The 27,245-nt window shown below is 36.1% G+C and overlaps 3 protein-coding genes and 1 long non-coding RNA gene across 4 annotated transcripts; 1 reads left to right on the top strand and 3 right to left on the bottom strand.

The window, feature by feature from the left end:
* The first annotated feature begins 2,469 nt into the window (after positions 1-2,469).
* Positions 2,470-5,695, top strand: LOC139780346 (uncharacterized). Its single transcript, XR_011720208.1, has 6 exons — positions 2,470-2,711; positions 2,810-2,906; positions 2,994-3,231; positions 4,237-4,687; positions 4,909-5,241; positions 5,318-5,695. It is a non-coding gene; the product is annotated as an uncharacterized lncRNA (long non-coding RNA).
* A 2,171-nt stretch (positions 5,696-7,866) lies between these two features.
* LOC139780343 (uncharacterized) lies at positions 7,867-11,347 on the bottom strand. Its single transcript, XM_071718967.1, has 4 exons — positions 10,987-11,347; positions 8,487-9,671; positions 8,228-8,415; positions 7,867-7,923 (listed from the first exon to the last, which is right to left on the bottom strand). The coding sequence occupies exons 1-4, from the start codon at positions 11,345-11,347 to the stop codon at positions 7,867-7,869; spliced, it is 1,791 nt and encodes a 596-aa protein (XP_071575068.1).
* Positions 11,348-13,806: 2,459 nt separating this feature from the next.
* On the bottom strand, positions 13,807-16,631 carry LOC139780342 (uncharacterized). Its single transcript, XM_071718966.1, has 4 exons — positions 15,953-16,631; positions 15,037-15,635; positions 14,596-14,818; positions 13,807-14,387 (listed from the first exon to the last, which is right to left on the bottom strand). Exons 1-4 carry the CDS (start codon positions 16,629-16,631, stop codon positions 13,807-13,809), a joined length of 2,082 nt encoding a protein of 693 aa, XP_071575067.1.
* A 31-nt stretch (positions 16,632-16,662) lies between these two features.
* LOC139780341 (uncharacterized) lies at positions 16,663-17,918 on the bottom strand. The gene is made up of 2 exons (XM_071718965.1): positions 17,651-17,918; positions 16,663-17,609 (listed from the first exon to the last, which is right to left on the bottom strand). The coding sequence occupies exons 1-2, from the start codon at positions 17,916-17,918 to the stop codon at positions 16,663-16,665; spliced, it is 1,215 nt and encodes a 404-aa protein (XP_071575066.1).
* Between the last annotated feature and the right edge of the window lie 9,327 nt (positions 17,919-27,245).

Here is a 27,245-nt window from a genome sequence, read left to right as displayed (position 1 = left end):
AATTGAATTTGTTTTCTGCCGTAAGCCGCCTTCGGGCCATTTTGTTGCAGGTATTAGCAGGTTTTTTGTTGCTTGTCACGTGCTATCATTATCTTTCTGGTGCTTGCTACCTAATTAGAAGCATTTCTGTGCCAAATATCATCGCTTGTTCTAACCTAATTCTTGGCTGTTCCTGTGGAAGGCGTTGATCTCAGCTGCGCATGCGCCTATCGTTGCCGATCTTCCCTATCTACATGCTATTTTCCGAACACGTGCTATCTAAGTGACTGCTGACTCTGCGATATTTCTTGTGATCTATTCGGAAGACTCTGATCGCGGATCGATACTACAGAACTCTACTTTTAAGTGATTAAGCGATTGTAGATAACACATGCAGCGTACGTGTGTTAAGTGTACTAAGCAGATTGCTGGTAAATCTGCTTCATGTGTTGAGTGTCATAGGGCATTTCATCCGGGTTGTGTCAAAGCTTACGTCGGTACGAAGTCTGCTAGTGCTTGTTGTAAAGTACAATTTTTAAATATGCCGATTACTCTGAGTGAGGATCGCCGTGTACTTTCCTCAGATTATTGTGATAAAGTATCTAACATTGTTGATTCCTCACTCGGCGGTGCACGTACGCATTCCACTACGCATGACACTGTGTATGACACTGCACATGACTCTACCAATGATCTTTTGCCAAAATCAGTGACTGATGGCACGACGAATGCGCTTTTGCGTCAGCTTGTAGAGCAGATGAAGTTGTCCGAAGCCCGATCTGAGGCGCGATTTTCCTCTCTAGATGACAAACTCAATCAACTAAATAACTTAGCTAATAGTGTTGACCGCAACAGTCAGCGTATCGCGGAATTGGAGCACCGGTGTGCTGCTCTCGAGAATGAAGTGCGCGATTTAAAGAACGGTTTAAAGAGCGACCTAAAGAATGAATTAAGGAGTGAATTGGAAGGCGACCGGAGTAGTTCTCGTCCTCCGCGATCTCCTTCGTCTCGAGTCTCACGCACTTCCGATATTATCATTTCCGGGATACCAGGTTCTCTAACCGACACATCCGAACAGCTCGTTACTAGTGTTTTTCGCGCGCTGGGTACACCACAGCTTGTTTCCGATGTTCTTGAGACTCGAGAGGTGGGGGTTAGCAACGTGTCTGCGATGCATGATGTGGCGCCTAGCACTGTCTCCGCCTCTGATCGTGCTGCTAAACCACGATCAATTATAGTTATACTTAAGTCGCGAGAGATTCGTGACTACATTCTTGGTGCTATGCGCCGTAAGCGTCGACTGACTGTCTGCGATGTTCTCTCTAGAGATGTCCCCGGGCACATTTATATTAATGAGCTACTTCCTACGGATATTTATAATTTGTTGCGCCGGACTCGCGAAAGGGCTAAACTGTTATCTTTTAAGCACGTATGGTGCAAAGATGGCCAGATCTTTGTCCGCAAAGACCATGGTCAATCTCCAATTCTTATCACTACTGAGACTGATTTGGCCAAGCTTCAGTGACTTGTTGATTCTGTCCCTATTCCGTCTGCTTCGCATGACTGTCTCGAAATTGCTCACTTCAATGCTAGCTCCCTATTCAAGCCTTCTTATCGTTCAATTTTTTTCATATTATCTCGATTACTAGTTCTTACTTGAGAGCACGACTGAATTTCGTTGATTTTTATTTCTTCAGCATTATTTCAGTTATTAATACTGTCAACGGGATTTAGTTCTGAAGCATTTGCTGAAGTGGAAATAATTAGTAATCAATATTATTACTCTTTGCAATATAGTCATTATCTTCATTGTTTCCGCTTTTGCTCACTGCTTTATTATAATTGTCTCATCTGTTCTGTATCTATTCAAATTTTTTGTTTTTATTTTACTCTTGTTTACTTCATGTATTTCCTTGTATTTTTCATCATTTGCCTAAAGTCTTGACTATGGCATAATAAACAAACTCAAACTCAAACTCAAACTCTCTCTCTCTCTCTCTCTCTCTCTCTCTCTCTCTCTCTCTCTCTCTCCCCCCCCCCCACCGCTCTCGCAGGCAAACACACCAACACACGCACAAACATATACACCGCGGGTCGGGCTGCGGCCCGCGGGCCGGTGGGCCTCCTTGGCCGCCCGCGCCCGCGGCCCGGTAGGCCTCCTTGGCCGCGCGCGCCCACGTGCCGCAGCCCTACCCGCGGTTGGAGGAAATTGTTGCGACCAGAACCAGATGTAAAAATCTAGAATTCGTCAAACAATTAAATGTCTTGAGGCTCTCAATGGCGAAATGGCGTGCTTCGTAGACGGACAATCTTGGATTTATCTACATAAGAATTACACGATTAACACTTGATGTTTTTTACGTTGAGTCGATTGAAATCCTTATATAATTTATAAATGTCATCTTTCTTTCCCGATATAAATGAATTTTAGATGTACCGTGAAATACACGTCATTTTTTTATACGGTAGGAAATATCGATCAGATATTAACATTTCAAATATGTTTATATACCACAGGAAAACAATAACGTATCAGGCTATTCGAATCTGGAATTGGATACGATTAGTTGACGACATTGCGGAACTCGTGCGCGAAAGCCAAAGCATGGAGCGGGATAGAGCGCAAAAGGAAGCCGACATTTTCAGATAAAGAACCTGGGAGATTAAGAGTCTTCAAAGCGAATTGGACACGCTTGCGTCAACCATGAAGCAACTTGGAAATCCGCGGAAGGGTGAGGCGCGGAAGAGATTGAACGATTTATCTTAATGTTATTTGAGAATTTATGATTTGCAATCTTCTGAAATAAAATTTGCATCTTTTTTTCCCAAGAATTGTTTGCGTAACAAATCCCGAAAGCAACGTCATCCTGTCGAAACACAAGCATCGTTTTCCATCCTTCGAGGAATTTTGCAACGAGACATACCAGGTAAATTATTACATTTCCAATCGCACATGTTACACATTGCAATTGCATACCAATATCATATTTATGGTTTTTTCTTTCTTCTTCCAGAGTATATTCCTCGTATATTTTCCAAATTCTCGGCTCGCTCGCGGATCTACGGCCCGGACTAGAGATGTACCGGTGCCACGCGTTTGCTCCGTTCCCGTGCTCATCATCGTCGTCGTCATCACCTGTACCATTCGAACGTCAGGGCCAATGGCCGCGGTCCTTCGATTCGTTTGTCGCAAACATTCAATATTCACGGCTCGCAACAGATTGTAGCGCAGGATCAGGTGTAAAGTGAATTGTATGTATACTCGATCGTTGAGATGTGATAATTGAGAAGAAAGGTTCTTCGACAGACATTTTACCGATGCGTACCGTCGAACGCGAGAGTGTAGCATGCAAACGGAATAATTTATATTTCTACATAATGCGATAGAAAACAGAGAATCACGGTTTTTGTTATAAATACGCTTCGAGAATCATGTGCCGCGCGCATACCTCGCAATATCGTCTCGTAATAGCAGTTTTTTTTTCTTTTCAATAACGGCTACTAGTCGCACTTGTGCTTTGGAACAAGTCACGAATTGCACGGTAGCTCGTTTTTAATCAACCCTAATGAACGTTCGCAATTGACGCGTCCAAGGTTGTATTTGTCACCTTTGTCCGCATCGTGTGCATTGGTGCGCTCGATTCCATTAATCGGCTTGAAATTTAATACCATTTTTTTGCAAAGGGAAATATTTTTAAGAGATTTTGCTTTTACTTGCCTTTCGTTGTACCTCGCTTCATACGCATGTGTAAATCATTCATTGTCGATGCGCTTTCGTCAACAAAATATTTATGCCCTGACATTTCCGAAAGAGAGACGGTACAGTAACCGTATAGCAGCTTTATCCCGACCGCGTCGCACATCGAACAAGGGGGGCTCCATGTTGTCCGAGTAGTAAAAATCTTGAGCCTGTATCCCGGCACATTTTCCACCGATACTCTTCCATCCGGATGCACATTCACCGTTTCCAAAGCGCCATCAATATAATAAATGGCAAACTGACCCTACGCCATCTCCTACTTTACACCAATACGCCCCCGCTTGCTCCAACTGAGAATCATTATTAATTTAATAAATATACCATTTATATTATTGAGATTAACATTATTGCAAAAATATTTTTCTTTAACGTGCATATGCATACATATATATGTATATATATATATATATATATTGACACAAGTAGAGCAGTTGAACTTTTGCTTAGATTTATGACAACTGTTTGTAGAAAAATCAATTAATTTTATACTTTTGTAGCATGCTGATCCACCTATAGAAGAGGACCGCAATTACACCATAAAACTCCGAGGTTCACATTCTCCCTTGGAAATGGCGCTGACGCGGGTGACGTTGGATGAATTATCGAGCAAGACGGTCGTATAAATCAATTCCGTCAATTCTGTCCTCTTGGATGACGTTGTGTCAATCAATCGAGACGTCTTTCGGTCGCTCAGAGCACCGCCCGATCCGTAAAAAATTGTCCAACGTTGAGAAATACCAGTCTTCTGCCTTGTATTCATGGACTTGCGGCATTGCTCGCGCAAATTTTTGCACCACAGATGGAATTGAGATGCAATTCTCGCAAAACTTATCATACGGGAGCTTTATATGGTTTCGGGCGGATGGATAATTGCATTAGGCTATATTTCCCGCTCACGATATGGTAATTCCATGTGACGTGGAAATCACGACGAAAGATGTGAAAGAGGTAAATCATCCCCATAAATAACAAACTGATGTTTTCGCAAAACTTGACGTGAAATCTACACGAGATATCGTTGCACAAAATTTCTGCATTTTCCGCTACCCATCAATCTCCATTAATTTCGCAGATAAATTATACAATTTAAATCTTCTTTTATTATTATTACTTTTTTTTCCTACTCCTCTCAGCTTGATAAATATCAGCATTGATAATCAATTTTTCAGAAGATTAAAAAAATGCGTCAATGGATGAATACAGGGATGCGTCTAGTCGACTACAGTGACGAGGATATTATAACGTGTCGAAATAAAATCAAACACATTTCGCTGAACCGCATCGACAAACGGGAAAAATTACGACGAGACCCGAAAGACGACGAAACAGATGGTCGTAGCGTCATGGGAAATCGCTACGACAGACCACACATTTTGTCGGCCGTTGGAAAATCCGTGACAAACGGATATCCATTGCACAACGCGTTAAAACTAGGCGAAACAAACGAACATGTGGAGGAGATGCTGAGCGCATCTCTCACAATTACAAAATCTTGCCTACGAGTATGTAGATTAAATTTTTTTTCTGTATATTCCTAGATTTATATAATGTATATATTTTTTCAATTTTTTTCCCTAGGGACGCGCGCAAAATTGGGAAACGTGGGTACTGCTTTTTGTAAATTATGTCGAAAGGAAATTTGTTTGGCCTCTTGGAGCTACGTCGTCATCTTTATTTTCGGAGCAACATGCAGAGAATGATCAACTCTCGCAGCGTCTACTACATCTAGAGAGCACACTGAAATCTAGCGGTTGGTCCCGTTTTTTTTTTATTTTCAAATGCAATTTGAATGCTACAAACATGACGAAGCATTATTATGCATCAATTTTTTGTTTACCTCATTCGATGTGTTTTACAACTATTATATAACGAACGTATGGTGAGAGGGGAATTCTCCAACATGGTATTGGAGAGAAATGCAGTCCTGGAAAAAAAAATAAAAACATTTAATAGAGACATTCTATTTGATTCGTGTAACAATAGGAGCAATTCAATCAAGTTTATTATATTGTAGATATACAGAAAAACTTTTTTTTTTTACATATATTTAATTACATATGTTGTTTCTACAGTAGATGACGTGTAATTTTATTGTTTCTCACGTTAATTGAAATAACATGTCATTCTCCGAACGAGACATTTGCTAAAAAGAAGGATATAATTTTTGTTTTCATGCATTATTTACATTGCCCGTTATACGATGTACATATTTCAAAAGTTTCGACTAATTAATTATTTTCACCATCAATTACATATATTGCTTTATTTTGTTTTTTTTTAGTTTGTATTTTTTGATGATTTTACACAACTATATTGTAGACGGGCAAAACCTATATATATAATCTATTTACATGTACCTATATCTATTTACAAGTATATATATATACTAGCTGGTTACCCGGGCTTCGCCCCGGAGGACATATGTAATAAGGGCTTCGCCCCGGAGAACATATGTAATAAGACACGCAAATAGGTGATACCGTATATTTACATTTAACGCCAATAGATTTCCGCATCACCCTTGAGGTACTATTGTAAATGCGTTTTTTTTTTTAGTGGTTTCCCCAGTAGGCCTATTCCACTATATCTCACAGACACAGATTTTTTTACAGACATAGTGTTTCTTACTAATAAAATTTTTTACAGACATGATGTCTCTTGCAGACACAGAATCTCTTACGGACATGATATTTCTTACAGACACAGAATCTCATACAGACATAGTGTCTTACAGACGTTGTGTTTCTAACAGACATGATGTCTCTCACAGACATAGTGTCTCTCACAGACATTGTGTCTCTTACAAACATGATGTCTCTTATAGACATAGTGTTTCTTACAGACATGGTGTCTTTTACAGACATGTTTTTGTCTTTCTTATAAACATTATATTTTTTACCGTCTAAGACAAACGTAATGTCTTTTAAAAACGTGTAAAAACACAAATTTTGCTAAATTATGAACTTTGCTAAAAGAAGATTGTAGTGAAAAAAATCATTGTATGTATGTATATGTACGCATGCGCGCGCGCTTTTGTTTGGTTTGTGTATATGTATCTATTTATGCGCGCGCGCATGCGTTTTTCCATTTTTCCATTTTGCACGGATACACATCCTTTTTGACTTTGACACTAAACTTTTATACGAAACTTTTTTCTTTTAATTAAATTACTTTATTTCCCAAAAATATGTTTGCAACACTTTAATTCACACTCATCCTTCTTACAAATTTCTTTTTATTTTTGATTGTTCCATTTTAAGCTTACAAAACTTCTGGATAAATAATATTTTTAATTTTCCTATTTGCTGGTAGTAAAATATATTGATTTTCTGCATTTCCAGTCCTAGATAATCCAACATATAATTGTCCATGTGAAAAACATTCCCCACGCAAATCAATTCCAACATATTTAAACGTCTGTCCTTGTGATTTATTAATTGTAATTGCAAAAGACACTTTAATTGGAAACTGTTGTCGTTTAAATTGAAATGGCAAATCCGTTGGAATCATAGGGATTCGAGGTATATAGGCGAGTTCACCTGCTGCTGGACCAGTAAGGATGATAGCTTCGATTATATTGTTGCACATATTTTTGATCTGTAATCTAGTGCCATTACATAATTTCGGTGGATTCAAATTTCGCAACAACATTATTGATATTCCAACTTTCAGTTTCAGATAATGCATTGGAAAACCTGATGGATTAAGTGCGTTTAAAAATTCTTGAGGATAGTGTACTACATCGTCATTATTAATGACGGTATCAATGGATCTGTATTCTCGGCTTTCACAATTTATCTTCTCCAAAATTATGTTGTTTATCTCCTCTACTGATGCGTTTCTTGGCGATACAATTGCTCTTTCACATAGCCAATTATAAGATTTCTCTACTAAATTTTCAATATCAGGGTAAATTTCATCAATCAATTCGATTATAGTATTTACAACCTTTCCTATTTTCTCGTCAATATTTATGTAACCATTGTCATTAATTATTTTTCCCTCTCCTATATTTATTAATTGCTGTGAAAATTCGAAATCCCCTCCCCCAAGATGTGCTCTCATATTAGTTCTCAAATTCAATTTTTCTATAAAATTCCACATGTAAGATGATTTTAAACATGCCTTTATAATATCTGCTCTTGTTCCTCTTGGAATAACTGGTAATGTCTGCCGAAAGTCCCCTGCAAAAACAAATGTCACTCCACCCATTACTTTATTACATGATTTTAAATCTCTTAGAGTTCGATCGATTGCTTCGATGTGGGCTCTGTGACTCATCGTACACTCATCCCACACTATTAATACTGTTTCCTGTATTATTTTCCCAAGTGTTCCATTTTTACGTATTGAGCACACTGTTTCTTTTTCCTGAAATACGTTTATTGGTAATTTAAAAGTTGAATGTGCCGTTCTTCCGCCACTGAGCAGAGTTGCTGCAATACCTGACGATGCTACAGCCAAAACCCTTTCCCCTTTTGATCTCACATTAGCCATTATTAAATTTAATAAAAATGTTTTACCAGTTCCTCCAGGAGCATCCAAGAATAATACTTTTCCTAAATTATTGTTCACACTATCCATAATTCTGTCAAATGCCATTTTTTGATCAATTACTAATTTTTGAAGATTGTTACGTACATATTCCTCTAACTCATTCGTATCATATGAACATCCTAAAATCACATCGAATGAGTTTATGTCATTTTCTTGGTTACGTATTGGTGACATACCAAATATTTCTCACTTAGTCTAACAACCTCATCCTCTATTTTAATTAGACCTTTATTACTAATGTCATCTGATAATGTTAAGGTTGTGTCATTATATCTACAACGCTCTTTGTATAAAATATCCTCACATAAATTTAATTTAAATGTTTCCCACAATATGACTGGTCGCGACGGCTGACAAAATACTAAAATAATTGCAAATAATTCTCTTAATCCTCTCGACGACTGCAATTCAACAGCATCAGCGAGTGTGTTTTTCCATTGGTCATCATTTTCCAAAAGTCCACGTTCTTGGCAAGCCGCCTTAAATGTAGGATTAACCACACCGTTTACCGTTCTTAACACCTCAAAAGAAGTTGGGCCTCGAACATGGTGCAATAACATTCGCAAATAAAAACACTCTGTTTGATTTGGATGAATTGTATAAATTCTTCCAAGAGCCGAATCCTTTTTTATACCAGGATGTCCTTCGACATCTTGCCCTCTTTTTCTTCTCATAAATGTATTATTGTTCCAAGTATAATACCCTGGAACTTCATGATATAATAACGTTTTTGCAAATTCATCCGTTTTGCATAGGTCGAAGAACGCGATTAACGTTGTTTTTCGTGGATTTTCAATAACTTCTTGAATATTGTTTTCTGTAAAATACACACGTTGTCCATTTTCTAAATGTACTGCCAAATGCATTACAGTCGGATATCGTTCATGAATTGAAAAATCGAAAAATCTCCAGCAAGCCTCTGAGGTACTTATGTAACGACCATTTAAATACTTCTTCACTTCATCCATTTTATTTTGAACAGTAAACGTGGCTTGGTCCGAACCTTTATTAATATATTTACATATATACTTAATAGCCTGTACCGAATGGCAATATTCAACATTTATATGAGCCTGTAAACATCTCGTCAACATAGGACAATATGGAACAATCCATCTATTATCTATTCTTACTATTTTCCCACGTATATTAAGATTTGCAATATATCCTCCATTCTCTAAACTCCTTCGTCTATAAGTTGGATAGCCATCATTCCCTGTTTGTGTTTCTACAATGAAATTTCGTGGATATCTCTTCAAACATCTATTATTCTTCATGCATGATGAGGCTGTGTTGTGCTCTCCACATGGTCCATGTATCATATTTTTGCACACTATTGCATATAACAATGGATCACGTTCCTTATCTGGCAATTCTGCACAAATGAATTTGTCTATTTCGTCTGGCTGAATTTTTGTATGCAACCATAGAAGTATATGGCAGTGTGGTAAACCTCAGTTTTTGCCACTCCACACTAAACATATAACATTTCACCATCCCAAATATTTTATTTTTTATGCATAGTTTTATTAACTTTTTCATTTTTAAATGAAAAACTCTTGCAATTATATCATGTCTATCATATGATTTTTGTCCCTGAAACAATTCATTCTTTATTTCTGACCACTCCGGATTACATGTAAATGTTATAAATAAATCAGGCCGTCCATAGTTACGCACATACGTCATCGCGTCTTGCGTTTTCTCCTGCATGTATCGCGGTGATCCAGTGAATGACGACGGAAGAATAATATGCTGACCTACATTCGCAGCATTTACATTAGCATCCTGATTTAATGCATCTCGCAGATGTATATATTCATCTACACGCAATTTTTTCTGATTACGTTGTATAAAATCTAATCTTTCTGCGATCATTTTCGCCATCATATCCACACAATACTGATTGAATAAATTTTTAAAATAATGTATATGATTTATTCTATTTTCTCTAACCATTAATCTATATGCATAAAACTGCATACAAGATACTGTTTTCACGTTTACACAATTTGTATTACTTTTTTGTGCTATTGATAAATTATAACCATCCTCTCCTCTTATAAACATAAGGGGATATTGTAATGGATCATAGGCCCGATGAAGTTCATTAACACGTTGCAACCGTCCATCTCGACAATGCAGCACGATATCTCTCGATCCCTTTTCCTCATCTATCATCAAGACTGCCACCTCGTTCATTGTAGGAACATTATATCGTCCCCTATGTTCATTTACAGGTGCCCGATCAGCGTGAATAATTATCTTTAATTCTTCTGTCGCACCTTCTAAGTTTCTTTCAAGATTATATTTAAAACTTTTAATATAACTATTATGTTCTTGCAAACTTTTTTGCAATAATTCAATCAACTCTCTATTTAGATTTGGAATTATATCTAATCGTCTTGAAATTTGATCTGCGTCTGAAATAAAATAAATCTGTAAAAATTCTGGTTTTTTTCCTAGTATTGGAAGTAAACTGCCAATGTAGTGGTATATTTGTCCTTGAATTTTAAATGTGGGCATAAAATTGCCTTCTCTCACTTCTTTTGCACCAAATGATGTCATTTGAAATAAAGTATTATATTTTCTTGCATTCTCTAAAAAATTTTTTGAAAATGGATGTGTCCCAAAAATTAAACTTTTAATTAGTTCTGGCGGTTCCTCGGGTTCTGGTAAAACCACTTTACCCCCAAAACAACAAAGACCTGGCGATTCCTCAGACCATTTCCTTGCATTGCAATGTCTACAAATTTTTTCCATTTTTCCAATTGAAATTTCTTTCATATTCTCATAATCTATTTCAGGTTGATATGCTAATGCTGCCCTCATACCAAATGCATTTCTAGATTGCTCTTTATTGCGAGCTGTGCGTTGTCGTTGTTCCTCGAGTCGCCTCATTTGTTGCGTGCTTCTTAATCTTTTTCGTTCCAATTCGTTGTCCTGATTTAGGCAAGTTTCATTTTCATTACGTTTCTTTTTTTCCCTGTTAACTTGCATTCTCTTTGCATCAAGAGTATTTCTAGACAATGTAGTCTTTCTTTTTGGCATTTTTTCTATTATACACTTAATTACACTTCCTTAAATTGAAGAAATTTAAGCTTCGCGAATTTACTTTCAAAACAAACCAAAAACCTTGTCCCACGTTATTTCTTTCTTATTTTTACTAAAACTTATTTCCTAAAAATGTTATTAATTTTCTCTTTTTTTTACAAATTAATTTTATCTTTTTATATATTCTTTCTAAATACGTTATTTTATTTTTTAAATCGTAAAAATCAATAAATATCTTTTTTTATGATTTTTTTATTAATAAATTTTTATTAATTTCTAAATCTTAGAACACTCTTATTTTTACTAAAACTTATTTCATCAAAATGTTATTAATTTTCTCTTTTTTCTTTTTTACAAATTAATTTTATCTTTTTTCTTTTACGTTATTTCCTTTTTTCAATCATAATAATCAATAAATGTCTTTTTAAAATTTTTTTTGTAATTTCTATTAATTTCTAAATCTTAGAACACTCTTATTTTCACTAAAACTTATTTCAGCAAAATATTATTAATTTTCTCTTTAAACTTATTTCATCAAAATATTATTAATTTTCTCTTTTTTTTAACACATTAATTTTATCTTGTTATTAATTGTATATTGTAATTTTTATTAATTTTTAAACCTTAAAACACTCTTTATTTGTTTATTTACTATATAATCTTTAAACTTACCTTTTTTGGTTTCACTCTACCTTACTCAATCCCTTGTTTAAAATCCTCTCCAAAACCTCTTTCTTTCTTTATCTACTTCTATTTATCTCTTACTCTCATACTTTCCTACTCCATCCTTCGTTCCAAATCCTTAGTTTTCCATAACGTCTCTTTCTTTATTTACCTCTGTTTTATCTCAATCCTTCCTCACTATTTTTCTATTTTTTAAATTATAAAATAAATATTTATTATAACTTTAATTCCTTTTTATTTTCACTAAAACTTATTTCCTAAAAATGTTATTAATTTTCTCTTTTTTCTTTTCTTAACACATTAATTTTATCTTGTTATTAATTGTATCTATATTATAATTTTTATTAATTTCTAAACCTTAGAACACTCTTTATTTGTTTATTTACTATTCTTTAAACTTATCCTGAGTTATATACGGCTTATAAATACTCTCCCCTACAGACGACGGTACTTATATATATGTAGATAAATATCTTTCTTTTTCTTAAGAAACAGAAAGACAGAAAGTCAATGAGGTATAATGAAATAAATATACCTTTTTCTTTTGTCTCTAAATTCAACTTAATATCTCAAAATTTGCAAAAATTAAGGCAATTACATACATTTTTTTAAACAAAAATCGAAAACTCTCTCTCTCTCTCTCTCTTCTCTTTCTTATAATGTGTGAATATCCTTCTTTTTCTTAAGAAATGGAAAGACAGATCACGTACATTTTTTTTCAATGTATATATTGCGTAATATACGTGTTGCAATAAAATTTATAATAGCAATATTTCTAATTCTATTCTCTTTATTTCTTTCTTATAATATGCGAATATCCTTCTTTTTCATGAGAAATGAAACAAAGTTTGCGAAAATTAGGGCAATTACGTACATTTTCATTTTTTAAAACCAAAATCGAAAACTCTCTCTCTCTCTCTCTCTCTCTCTCTTCTCTTTCTTATAATGTGTGAATATCCTTCTTTTTCTTAAAAAATGGAAAGACAGGTAACATACATTTTTTTCAATGTATATATTGCGCAATATATGTGTTGTTTTAAACAAAAATCAAAAACTCTCTCTCTCTCTCTTTTCTCTTTCTTATCATATATGTGTGAATATCTTTCTTTTTCATAAGAAACGATAATCAATAGTATAATATCATAATGAAATAAAAAGGAAATTAATATTTAAGATACATACCTTTCTTCTTTGTCTCTTTTCTCTCTCTCTCTCTCTCTCTCTCTCTCTCTCTCTCTCTCTCTCTCTCTCTCTCTCTCTCTCTCTCTCTCTCTTCCCTTCTCTCTCTTTTTCTCTCTCTCTCTCTTTCTTATGATGTACGAATATCCTTCTTTTTCTTAAGAAACGGAAAGACAGAAAGTCAATTAATGAAATAAAAAGGAAATAAAACAAAGAGACAGGTCACGTAAATGAAATAAAAAGGAAATTAATATTTAAGATACATACCTTTTTTCTTTGTATATATCATATATTATATATATATATATATATATATACTAGCTGGTTACCCGGGCTTCGCCCCGGAGGACACGCCCTGGAGGACATATGTAATAAGACACACAAATAGGTAATAACGTATATTTACATTTAACGCCAATAGATTTCCGCATCACCCTTGAGGTACTATTGTAAATGCGTTTTTTTTTTTAGTGGTTTCCCCAGTAGGCCTATTCCACTGTAAAGAAATCCGTGCTTTGTTCCCGTATTTAATTACTTTAAATACATTATGACTTTCTTTTTAAAATTCTCCAAAAATATCTACGACTTTTTTTCTATTTTAAAACTTCTTTGTATACCACATTAGTGGTTCTCCCCTCAGGCGCTAGTATCACAAGACTGTTTGGTGAGCTCACTCTCGAACATGCCACATAGAACTGCCCATGTGAGAAACAGTCCTCACTTAAATCAATTCCTGCTACTTTTAACGACTGCCCCTGAGACTTGTTGATAGTCATCGCAAAACAAACTTTGATAGGGAACTGCAACCTCTTGAACTCAAAAAGATACTCTGATGATATTAGTGGTATGCGTGGTATAAATACCGTCTCTCCCCGTGCACAGCCGGTAAATACTGTGGCCTCGATAACATTTCTGTATAGAGCCTTCACTTGAAGCCTTGTGCCATTGCAAAGTTTTGGCGGATTCAAATTTCTCAACAACATCACTGGTGCTCCCACTTTAAGGAAAAGTTTATGGGCTGGTAAGCCAGGAGGATTCATTGTGTTAAGAAACTCTACTGGGTAGTTAACCGCGTCATCTGTATCTACCACCGAGTCCACAGATCTGTAATTCATTTCTCCTTCTTCGAATGATTTAAGAAGAATGTCATTAATGATCACCAGCTTTATCATTCCTAGGGGTCAGAATGGCACGCTCGCTCAGCCAATCCATAGATTTCTCTTTGATATTCGCAATATCAGGGTATATCTTATTAATAAGGCTCTCTAGGGTTTTACTACTAAACCTAAACTTGCAGGAATAATCACCTTTCCTTCAATCTCAGAATACTCTCCATCTCCAATTTTTAATATATTTTGAAAATTGCCCTGCAAAAACATCACCTTTCAAGTGTACCCTCATGTTCTTCCTGATAGAGATTTTCTTAATAAGGGACCACAAATGTGATTTCTTTACACACGCCTTGACTTCGTCTGCTCGAGTTCCCCTTGGTACTACCGGCAAAGTCTGTCTAAAATCTCCAGCAAGCAGCACGGTCACTCCCCCCATTACTCCATCGTTACCCCTAATATCTTTGAGGGTTGTACTCAATGCCTCAAAACCCCCCTTATGTGCCATAGTGCTTTCATCCCAAACAATGAGCTTACAATCGCGTAGTACTTTAGCCATGTTACTTGTTTTGAAATATTACACAATGGTGTTTCTGTTTGAATTAAATTCAGAGGAAGCTTAAAAGCAGCATGAGCGGTCCTCCCTCCCTCCAACAACGTAGCAGCGATACCTGACGATGCAACAGCCAAGGCAATTCCACGTTCTCTCCTTACCCTCGCCAGAAGTAAATTGATAAGAAAGGTTTTCCCAGTACCACCTGGAGCATCTAAGAAAAATACCTGACCATCTCCTGACTCTACGCTACTAAGAACATGCCGATAGACAACAAATTGCTCATCTGTCAATAAACCCTCGTTATTCGATACCACTTCTTCCAAGGCATTTACATCATAGTTTGTCTCCCTCAAATAGTCTCTGTTCCCCAATACCCCTCCAAATCTTTTTGGCTGAGGCAGACCATACTGTTCCAACTCCTGTCCTCCCAAAGCCATCACTGCGTCCTCAATCATTACCAAGCATCTATTATACACCTCATCTATCATGTTCTGCGCACTACCTTTCAACTCTCTCTCTACCTGTCGCATAATATCCTCTGAGAAGCTGTCTTTATACTTTTCCCAAAGACTCAGAGGTTCAGAAAGTTGGCAGAATGCCAACATCACTGTAAAAAGCTCCCTCAGCTTTAAAGATGAATCACATAATACAGCTTCCTCTAAGGTATTGTCCCATTGCTTGTCATCTTCCAATAAACCTAATGCTTTGCATGTAGACTGGAATGTGGGACAGAGGACACCATTCACAGTCCTCAGATCTAAAAAGACATTGGACCTCGAATCTCATGTAGCAATAAACGCAGATAATAACACTCAGTATTGTTTGGATGAATGGTATACACTCTTCCCAATACGTGGTCCTTCTTTATTCCTAACCAGCCATCCACATCCTTCCCCCTCTTTCTTCTCTCGAACTTATTATTTTTCCACACATAGTATGAAGGAACCTCATAATACAAGAGAGTTTTTGCAAATTCGTCAGTTTTGCAAAGTTCAAAAAAAGCCAATAGTGTTGTCTGAGGTGGATTATTTATCCTCTCAATTAAGTTTATAGAATTGAAGTACACACGCTGACCATTTTCAAGGTGAACATTGAGATGGAAGACAGAGGGGTACCTCTCATGTATTGGGAACGCCAAAATTCTCCAAACCGCCTCTGAACTACTTATGTACCGCCCATTCTCGTACATCTTCACCTCATTCTTCTCACTCTCCAAGGCAAAAACCGCCTGGTCACTTCCCTTGTTCACGTACTTGCAAATGTACTTAATAGACTTTACAGAATTGCATAATTCCACATTGATATGAGCATTGAAAATACGTAACAATACAGGGTTGTACGGCACCACCCAACGATTGTCCAGTTCTATTCCATTGATTTCTACGGTGTAGCCACCATCAGCTGGAGACCTTCTCCGATACTGTGGATATCCATCACCTCCTGTCTGAGTATCATTTTTAAATATTCGCGGATACCTCTTGCTGCACCTGCCTTCTTTCATGCAAGGCGAATTGTAGTTTAAGCCCCCGCATGGACCATGAATCATATTGGCTTTAACAATATTGTGTAGAAGAGAATCTTTTAAAGGATCAGGTATTTCCGCACAGATGACTTTGTCGATCATATCCGAGAAGATACGCTGCTCTAACCACAGCAATATATGTATGTGAGGCAGACCTCGCTTTTGCCACTCCACAGAGTACATGTAGCAACACACTTTTCCAAACAGACTACCCTTATTCAATAGAGCCATCATTTTTTAACCTTAAGATGAAATACCCTAGCTATAATGTCGTGTCGATCGTGAGTTTTTGCCCAGGCAATAATGCATCTGTTATATCCTTCCACTTTGGATTACAGGTAAAAGTGATAAACAGATCAGGACGACCGTGGTAGCGGACGTATGTCATTGCGTCTTGTGTCCGCTCATACATATAGCGAGGTCCTCCAGTAAAAGATGACGGAAGCACCACCATTTTACCCAGCTGAGAAACGTCAGCATCCTGCCTTCCCACGGCATCCCTCAGGTGAATGTAGCTTTCTGCCCTAAGCTGCGCCTGGTTATTTCTAATATAATTCAACCTTTCTGTCTCTATTTTGGCATACATGTCAACCAGAAACTGACTAAAAAGTGAACGGAAGTACACCAAGTGGTTGACTTCCCCTTCCCTAATCATAATTCGATATGAGTAGAAACTCGCTGCGGAAACTAAATTTTTAAGTTGCAACTTGGTCTGAGGGTCTCGCTGAGGAATGGCAATCGAGTATCCATCCTCGCCACGGCAAAACATGAGCGGGTACTGCAAGGCGTCATACGACCGGTGGACCTCGCTGATGCGTCGCAGTTTGTTATCGTGGCTCTGCAGCACGATGTCTCGTTTGTCGAATTGCTGACCCACAATCACCAGAGCTACCTCATTTACTATTGGTGCGTTAAAGCGACCTCTATGAGCGTCATCTGGTTTTCTGTCTGCATGAATAACAACTTCAAACTTTTTGCAATTTGGAGATACCTTATCTAAAGTGGTTTTCAGGTCCTTTATGTAGCTGTTGACGTCATGTAGCATTCTCTGTAATTCTTTGACTAATACCTGTTTGACATCTGAAAAATTGCTGCATCTTAAACGCACTTCTCTATCATCCTCTCCCACAAAATAAATTTGAAGAAATTGAGCTTCCTGTTCAGGTAATGGCAGCAGACTTCCTACCAAGTGATATACCTGCCCCTGAACTTTAAAGTCGGTATAAAGCCATCTTGTAGAACCTGCTTACCGCCAAATGATGTCATACTAAAGCAGCCATTGTACTTTCTAATATTGTTCATAAAGTGAACGTGCTCTGGGTGTCTGCCCATTACCAAACTATATAGAGGCTCGGGCAGAGGTTCTAAGGATGCAAGCTGCACCTTTCCATTGTTGCAACACATGCCAGGGGACTCTTCCTTCCATTTAAGAGCATTGCAATATTTACACTTGTGACTCATAGTTCCCAAAGCTATAATGCTCTCTGTCTCATAAGCCACATCTGGATCATATGCCATACCTGAGTGAGCTTTAAACCATCCACGGAAGTACTCGCCTTTCTACTCTTCTTCCAGGATTACTTTGTTCATATCGAGACTCTGCCCCTCTGTGCACCTCAGGATTTTTTTGTTGGTACTTAGCCACCGCTCTTCTGTTCACCTCAGGATTTTTTTGTTGATACCTCGCCACCGCTCTTCTGATCACCTCAGGATTTTTTTGTTGGTACCCTCGCCACCGCTGCCCTATTCACCTCAGGATTATTCTGTACATATTTTCTTGACGCATTTTTTAGTTGCTTTCTCCTTTTCGCATTGGTATATCTCGTACGACGTTTTCCATGAGCCTTATTAGGAACTGGTATAAATGTAGGCTTTGCGAAATCTGAGTTGGAGTCAGGCTGAGAGAAGGACGATTTATTGTTCTCTTCTTCAGTTTCACTTTGCTCGTACGCATCAAAATGTCCCTTAGAAATATCTTGTGTGAAACGTATTCTCCTAACAGGGTTACCTTCCTCACCGAAACTCTCATAGAGCTCACCAGTACGGTAAACCTCAAAAACAAACCCGAAAAGTTGCCCAGCCGCCACCAACTCGCATAAACCACCATAAGTAAAAGTTTCGACATTTCATCGAGATACTCGCTGGAGCTATTGTAATTGTTCCCCAAGCTGTCGTGAGACATAATTGAAAATTCCTCCCAGTTATCCACCACATGACTCACGATTATTTCACGCACATCCCTCGCCATTAACTGTGTGTTATACATAAGATAGGAGAGGGCCCGGAAAAGGCAGGCTCCATCCCCTATAATGGGGACAATAGTGTGAGGTACCATCTCCCCATTAACATTTAAAAAATCAATTGCCATCCCGACTTAATAAAAAGTGACAAAGCGCTCTCAAAAATTAAATTATTTTTCCTTAAATTTAGTTATAAACTATATTTAACGGCAGAAAAAGGGTCAATAAATCTAAACCTAATTAGAAACTAACTAATTACCTGATTAACTGCAAATACGAAATTAACGTAAAAGATACTTTACAGTTTTCTCCTTCTCTCTCTTTCTCTTTCTCCCTCTCTCTCTCTCTCTCTCTCTCTCTCTCTCTCTCTCTCTCTCTCTCTCTCTCTCTCTCTCTCTCTCTCTCTCTCTCTCTCTCTCTCTCTCTCTCTCTCTCTCTCTCTCTCTCTCTCTCTCTCTCTCTCTCTCTCTCTCTTTCTGTCTCTATCTAAATTAAACAAATAACAATTATTAAAACATAATAATTTAAGAAATGTAAATATTATGTTAAGCTATAACAACAATTCAGTAAGTTAATGAATTAAATATAGTATATTGAAACATAATAATTAAAAGAATAGAATTAACAAATAATTTATATATATATGTAGATATATATATCAAATTTCACTGTTTAAAATAATGCAGATAATAATTTATGATTTATTTAAATAAATCTCGAGAAATATATTCAGAACAGAATAAAATATGTTTTATTCTTTCTTATAATGTGCAAATATCTTTCTTTTTCTTAAGAAACAGAAAGACAGAAAGTCAATAAGGTATAATGAATAAATATACCTTTTTTTGTCTCTAAATTCAACCTGATATCTCAAAATTTGCGAAAATTAAGGCAATTACATACATTTTTTTAAACAAAAATCAAAAACTCTTCATCTCTCTCTTTCTCTCTCTCTTCTCTTTCTCATAATGTTGTGAATATCCTTCTTTTCCTTAAGATATGTGTTGCAATAAATTTATAATAGGAATATTTCTAATTCTATTCTCTTTAGTTCTTTCTTATAATGTACGAATATCCTTCTTTTTCATGAGAAACGAAACAAAATTTGCGAAAATTAGAGCAACTCTCTCTTTCTTTTTCTTAAGAAATGAAAGACAGGTAACGTACATTTTTTTCAATGTATATATTGCGTAATATACGTAGTTGCAATAAAATTTATAATAGCAATATTTCTAATTCTATTCTCTTTATTTCTTTCTTATAATATGCGAATATCCCTTCTTTTCATGAGAAATGAAACAAAATTTGCGAAAATTAGAGCAATTACGTACATTTTCATTTTTTAAACCAAAATCGAAACTCTATCTCTCTCTCTCTCTCTCTCTTCTTAGTCTTTTCTTATAATGTGTGAATATCTTTCTTTTTCTTAAGAAATGGAAAAAACAGGCTAACGTACATTTTTTTTCAAATGTATATATTTACGCCAATATATGTAGTGTTTAAACAAAAATCGAAAACCTCTCTCTCTCCTCTTTTTTCTCTTTCTTATAATGTGTGAATTCCTTCCTTTTTCATAAAAAACGATAATCACTAGTATAATATCATAATGAATAAAAGAAATTACATATTTAAGATACATGACCTTCTTCTTGGTCTTCTCTCCTCTCTCTCTCCTCTCTCTATCTCTCTCTCTCTCGCTCCCTTCCTCTCTCTGCCCTTCTCTCCTCTCTATCTCTCCGTCTCTCTCTCCTCTTTCTTATGATGTGCAAATATCCTTCTTTTTCTTAAGAAACGGAAAGACAGAAAGTCAATTATTGAAATAAAAAGAAAATAAAACAAAGAGACAGGTCACGTAAATGAAATAAAAAGAAAATTAATATGTGAATATCCTTCTTTTTCTTAAGAAATGGAAAGACAGGTCACGTACATTTTTTTCAATGTATATATTGCGTAATATACGTGTTGCAATAAAATTTATAATAGCAATATTTCTAATTCTATTCTCTTTATTTCTTTCTTATAATGTGCGAATATCTTTCTTTTTCATGAGAAATGAAACAAAATTTGCGAAAATTAGGGCAATTACGTACATTTTCATTTTTTTAAACCAAAATCGAAAACTCTCTCTCTCTCTCTTTTCTCTTTCTTATAATGTGTGAATATCCTTCTTTTTTTTAAGAAATAGAAAGACAGGTAACGTACATTTTTTTTTCAATATATATATTGCGCAATATATGTGTTGTTTTAAACAAAAATCGAAAACTCTCTCTCTCTCTCTTTTCTCTTTCTTATAATGTGTGAATATCCTTCTTTTTCATAAAAAACGATAATCAATAATATAATATCATAATAAAATAAAAAAGAAATTAATATTTAAGTTAAACTTATAAGGCTCTCGTGATTAAATCAATTAAAGGGAAAGAGGCAATATGAGCCGGCGCGGTAAATAGGGCGCAAGTTGTATATATATTTCTTAATCGTCAATACATTGCGCCCTATTTACCGCGCCGGCTCATATTGCCTCTTTCCCTTTAATTGATTTAATATTTAAGATACATACCTTTCTTCTTTGTCTCTTTTCTCTCTCTCTCTCTCTCTCTCTCTCTCTCTCTCTCTCTCTCTCTCTCTCTCTCTCTCTCTCTCTCTCTCTCTCTCTCTCTCTCTCTCTCTCTCTCTCTCTTCCCTTCTCTCTCTCTTTCTCTCTCTCTCTCTTTCTTATGATGTGCGAATATCCTTCTTTTTCTTAAGAAACGGAAAGACAGAAAGTCAATTATTGAAATATAAAAAGGAAATAAAACAAAGAGACAGGTCACGTAAATGAAATAAAAAGGAAATTAATATTTAAGATACATACCTTTTTTCTTTGTATATATATATCTCTCTCTCTCTCTCTCGCTCTCTTTCTTTCTTTCTTATAATATGCGAATATCCTCTTAATGACTTTCTCTCTTTCTTATAATGTGCGAATATTTTCTTAATTGCTCGTGACAGTCACGAATTGAAGTGACTGATTTATCAGTTTTGACATATCATATGTGAAAGCAGCAACTTCATAACATAATTCACTTAAAATTGCTCGACCTATGAACGATATCATTTGTTAATTTTTTAAATTTATATATATTTTTTTAATTTATATTTATTTCACATATGATATACAATTCTTTGAGATTCAGTCAATTATTCCCCAAAAATTGTAAAAATTTCTGATACCGGTTTCCAAAAAACTCGAAAAAGAGATTGAATTTTGAATATGAGAAGCCAATTAGCTTGAAACTTGGTGACATTTATGAGTATATGTTCGGCTCGAATCCCTCTCTCCCTCTCTCTCTCTCTCTCTCTCTCTCTCTCTCTCTCTCTCTCTCTCTCTCTCTCTCTCTCTCTCTCTCTCTCTCTCTCTCTCTCTCTCTCTCTCTCTCTCTCTCTCTCTCTCTCTCTCTCTCTCTCTCTCTCTCTCTCCTCCCTCTCTCTCACTCCCTCTCCCTCTCTTGCTCTCCCTCTCCCTCTCCCTCTTCCTCTCCCTCTCCCTCTCCCTCTATAATTCTTTGAGATTCGGTCAATTATTTCCCGAAAAATTAGAAAAATTAGAAAAATTAGAACAACCGGTTTCCAAAAAATCGATAACAAAAAACTATACACATAGTGACACTCCCCGGAAAATTCTACCCCTATTTCATATACTTTCGGTAAAAATTCGGTTCAGGGGTTTGAGATTCGGTCAATTATTTCCCGAAAAATTAGAAAAATTAGAAAAACCGGTTTCCAGAAAATCGATAATGAAAAACTATACACATAGTGGCACTCCCCGGAAAATTCTACCCCTATTTCATATACTTTCGGTAAAAATTCGATTCAGGGGTTTGAGATTCGGTCAATTATTTCTCGAAAAATTAGAAAAATTAAAAAAACCGGTTTACAGAAAATCGGTAACGAAAAACTATACACATAGTGGCACTCCCCGGAAAATTCTACCCCTATTTCATATACTTTTGGTAAAAATTCGATTCAGGGGTTCGGGCTGGGCGTTGATGAGTGAATGAATGAGTCAGGACATCTTCCTTTATATATATAGATATAGAAATCCCGATTTTTAAATTAGGGGAGACCGGGGCTAAAAGGTCAACGGGGTTGAAGTGTCAAATCAAATATCTCGGAACCTGTATATTGTGCGAACTCGCTATTAACATTGTAAACGCTGCTTATGGTACCCATGTGACCAACGGAGTTTCGGCAGGTTACCTGCCGTATTATGATTTTTACGAGGGCAAACGTGTTTTCGGAAGGTGAAAGTGAAATTTTCTGCGCGTGGAAATTTTGTAATATCTGCAATAATATTTGCTCTCCAAATCTCGAGGTACGTGATTATAAAGAGTAATGCATGCTGAACACGAATCCAGTGTAGTTTTTTCATTATCGTTGATGTCTAATATTTCGTGGGCGATCAAACCTGAAACTTGTGTTTGGGGCTAATCAGTCAGTAAGCACCCGGGGCTGGTCAGTCACTGTGGCGCGCCGGGCGCACGACTTCAGCTCACGGCAAATTCGCCAATTTCAGGTTAGGTTTCCCTTGAGCGTGATTCTGTCTTCCCTTGCACGTGCGTCAGTTTGTATAGGAGGGAAATAGTACGCACGTATCGTCGCAAAACGGGTGTTTTGGCCGACCGAAAAGATGGCGGACCGTTGTTTTTGAGATCGCTCGCGCTCACGGCACGTCGGCGAGGTACGGCGAGGCACGGCACGGCTCTGAGATCCCGCGATTTCCGCGCGAGAGTTGACATGCCGCGCGCGCGGTAGATCGTCGTTGTTGGTCGTTGTGTCAGTGACAGTCGCGCGTGCGACCGCATCGTCCAGCGTTCGCCGCATCGTCTCGGCGTCATTGTCGCCGGCGTTGTAGTGGTGGTGGTGTCGGTGGTGGTCATCGTCGTCGTCGTCGTCGTCGTCGTGGTGGTCATCGTCGTCGTCGTCGTCGTCGTCGTTGTCGTCATCGTCGTCGTCGTGGTGGTCGTGGCCGTCGTCGTCGTCGTCGTCGTCGTCGGCGCGTCGAGGAATCGGCGCGAGGACGCCGTCGAGTCGGTAAAATGGTCGCGCTCCCCCGCTAGTTTTTCTAACCCCCCTGTCGCTATTTATCGCTCCCCCGCGAGAAACGCGGCTTGGTTAGGTTGCTCGAGGGTCCGCGCTGATCCTATGGCACCGGAACTCCGTCACGCGTGTTCCCCGTGGTTGCCCGCGTTGACAATATGACGTGCCGTTGGGGAGTTTACGATTTGGTTAACCTCTGTATTCACGTGCCTAAATTGTTTTATGGAATAGGTCTAGGTAAAACAATTATTTTTTAATGTTTCGCATAAAAATTTTAAATAAATTTTTATATTTTTCTCTTAAAAAACAATTATTAAAATGTATCCTATCATTTTTCAGGATTAGCTGTACGTATATGTATTGAAAATGCAGTGTGACTGATCAGCCCCGGGGGGGTGACGCTTAAACCCCGGCATTTTTGAGATTTCAATTTTTGCACCGTTGTCGTTTTTGCTCTATACCGGTTAAACAAAGCGACGTAGATAAAAATTTCCTTAATAAATTTTGTAGCTAAAGGTTCACTCTTTACAGTGGTATACCACATTTAACTTCAATTATTTATTTTGTTGTTAAAAATCGGCTCCGAAAAAAAACTGACCTTTTAGCCCCGGTCTCCCCTACTATTTTTATTAATTTAGGAAGGAAAGGATTTTTAGGAGTCAGGAACAGCTACGCATAAATAAAATATATTATATGTATATTAATTGTTATTTTATTTCAAAGTAAATTAAAAGAAGTACGTATTATATAAAAGTTATTTCGGATAATAATAAATATTAATTCCCCTGATTTTTTTTTCTTCTCCAGCTCCGCCTCTGGCTGGATTCGGGGAGCGCGCTATTAGCGCTATTTGCTTATTCTATCCTTGTTTTACACCTGATGATCGATAAAGATAGAACGATGCAATAGCGCTAATAGCGCGCTCCCCGAACGCAGCCTTTGCCTCTACCTCTACCTCTTCCTCTGCCTCTGCCTCTGCCTCTGCCTCTGCCTCTGCCTCTGCCTCTGCCTCTGCCTCTGCCTCTGCCTCTGCCTCTGCCTCTACCTCTCCCTCGCATCGCGTTATATACCGCCCGCACCAACGAGCTTAACGTTTCAGGCTGTAACAAAAAATAAATATTTTAAGTAAAATGACATTTTCGTGTATATATAAAACGACTTCATTTAGATTTATGTTTCAATATCCTTATTGTAGACAAACATAAGGAGTGTTCATGGATTAAACATGTCGTAACCAATCTTTTTCTACTCGATCAATTATTTCCAAAAAAATTGGAAAAATTTCTGATACCGGTTTCCAAAAAGATCGATAACGAAATATTATACACTTTATGGCACTCCCCGGGAAATTCTACTCCTGTTTTATATACAATTCTTTAAGATTCAGTCAATTATTTCCCGAAAAATAGATTTCTTCAAACGACTTTATTTGTGTTTCAATATCCTTAATCGAAGAAAATTCCTTTATCAGTTCGGATACCGATTCCCCAAAAAATCGGTAATGAAAAATTATACACTTTATAGCACTCCCCGGGAAATTCTACCCCTGTTTCATATACAATTCTTTGAGATTCGGTAAATTAATTCTCAAAAAATTGGAAAAATTTCGGTACCGATTCCCAAAAAAATCGGTAACGAAAAATTATACACTTTATAGCACTCCCCGGGAAATTCTACCCCTGTTTCATATACAATTCTTTGAGATTCGGTAAATTATTTCCCGAAAAATTGGAAAATTTTCGGATACCGGTTTCCAAAAAGATCGGTAACGAAAAATTATACACTTTATGACACTCCCCGGAAAATTCTACCCCTGTTTTATATACAATTCTTTAAGATTCGGTCAATTATTTCCCGAAAAATTGGAAAAATTTCGGATACCGGTTTCCAAAAAGATCGGTCGAATAGTTTAAGAGTGTATAAAGAACATACATACATACATACATACATACAGACATTCTATTTTATATATATAGATATATATATACATATATATATATATATATATCTTTATGGTTCGATATATGTCGGGACCAACCATAAGCGATGTGTACATACGTACACTGAAAAAAAAAAATACTAAAAAAAAAGAAAATTTTCTTAATTTTAGTAAATGGCGAGTTTGCATACAACTGTGAACGTATTTTTTTAAAATAAGAAACTGTATGTATTTATTTGAACAACATAATTCTTTTATAAAGGAAATAATTAATTAATTATAACAAGTATTTACTACAATGCAGTTAATAATTATTGAAATATAATTTTTATTTTTTACTTCTTAGTAATTTTCTAATTATATTTATTACTTTCAACAAAATGCATTTTTTCATTAAATAAAGAATTCATAAACTTTAAGAAGTATTTTGTACAATATAGTCAATATTTATAGAGATATGAATCTTATGTTTTATAAGTTAACAATTTTCTAATAATATTTATTTAATTTAAAAAAATAATTTTTCTATAAATTATTTTTACCTATAAGTAAAAACTTTAAAAATTTTTTCTAAAACATATAAATTGGCGTCCAAGCGCCAAGAGATATCCTTGTAGAGAGAGAGAGAAGGGATTCTTCCACTTATATATATACGAGTCTTACGACAGTGGACTCTGTGGTTTTCGCCTCGCAGGGAGTCTGCTTATATATTATGGTTGGATATATTTTAAATTTGAGAAACGTTTCCCATCATACGCCACCTAGCAACGTCGCGCGTCGTTGCGAACTTATAGAATTCCGTCGAGTTAAAAATGCTTACAAATAAAATATTCTTTTCCTTTTTTTGTCGAATATATTAACTTTATTTCAGTATACGTTTCCTTAAATGTAATAAATTGCACTAAAGAAAATATTTATTTCTTATAAGTATACTCCATTGATTATTTTTATAACTTTGGAAACGTGAAATTAAGCAAATATTTATTAAAGTGCCATTTCTAAAATTAAAAGATTCGGATTTAGTATTTTAAAAATTCATTTACTATATTTCAATAACTATTACACTGTAATATAGTAAACCTGAATTTGATTCAAGTAAACGTTTCAAGAAGAAAACATTTTCTGATTTTAATGCTTTAGTTTACTATAGTCAAATTAATAAGTTTTACATTTTAACATTATTTATTTAAATTAAGTAAATCTAATTTTAGTAAATATATTTACTAAAAGTAAGCAAATTTTTTTTTCAGTGTATATACGTTGATGTACATCGACATCCTAACTTGTATTCCGGAAGTATTTTCTATATGTATAATCAAAATACAAAGATATATCAAAATTAAGCTTCCTTATATGATTTGTTAATTGTCGGTACCACTAAAAAATACATAAAAATCTGATTATGAGCAATATACATAACGTGAAATGCAATATACATGTTCTTGCAATAGCCGTTTACATCGTATTTCGTAGTTAGTTATCGTTTGTACACATTATATAAACTATTATATAAAAAAAGGATGCTTTTCATGCTTAGTAATTTAATAGGATCGCGAGAATTTTAACTATTTCTCTAAGCTATCGATA

Source organism: Temnothorax nylanderi, unplaced genomic scaffold, assembly GCF_030848795.1.
Source record: "Temnothorax nylanderi isolate EJ_2023f unplaced genomic scaffold, tnyl_v1.0 TNYL_tig0272_pilon, whole genome shotgun sequence".
NCBI lineage: Eukaryota > Metazoa > Arthropoda > Insecta > Hymenoptera > Formicidae > Temnothorax > Temnothorax nylanderi.
The sequence above is the reverse complement of the archived record's forward strand: the minus strand, read 5'-3'. Positions and strand labels throughout refer to the sequence as shown.

What these genes read in the sequence shown, in the direction of transcription:
- LOC139780342 (XM_071718966.1), bottom strand. Translation starts at nt 16,631, where the DNA reads ATGGCTCTATTGAATAAGGGTAGTCTGTTTGGAAAAGTGTGTTGCTAC. An exon ending in CAATGTTCACCTTGAAAATG is followed by an intron (nt 15,636 to 15,952) that starts GTCAGCGTGTGT and finishes ATGTCTTTTTAG; the next exon opens with ATCTGAGGACTGTGAATGGT. An exon ending in TCAATTTACTTCTGGCGAGG is followed by an intron (nt 14,819 to 15,036) that starts GTAAGGAGAGAA and finishes ATGGCACATAAG; the next exon opens with GGGGGTTTTGAGGCATTGAG.
- LOC139780341 (XM_071718965.1), bottom strand. Translation starts at nt 17,918, where the DNA reads ATGGCATATGATCCAGATGTGGCTTATGAGACAGAGAGCATTATAGCT. An exon ending in TAGTATGACATCATTTGGCG is followed by an intron (nt 17,610 to 17,650) that starts GTAAGCAGGTTC and finishes CCGACTTTAAAG; the next exon opens with TTCAGGGGCAGGTATATCAC.
- LOC139780343 (XM_071718967.1), bottom strand. Translation starts at nt 11,347, where the DNA reads ATGCCAAAAAGAAAGACTACATTGTCTAGAAATACTCTTGATGCAAAG. An exon ending in GGATGAGGTTGTTAGACTAA is followed by an intron (nt 8,416 to 8,486) that starts GTGAGAAATATT and finishes ATGTGATTTTAG; the next exon opens with GATGTTCATATGATACGAAT. An exon ending in TAAATTTAATAATGGCTAAT is followed by an intron (nt 7,924 to 8,227) that starts GTGAGATCAAAA and finishes TTGTTTTTGCAG; the next exon opens with GGGACTTTCGGCAGACATTA.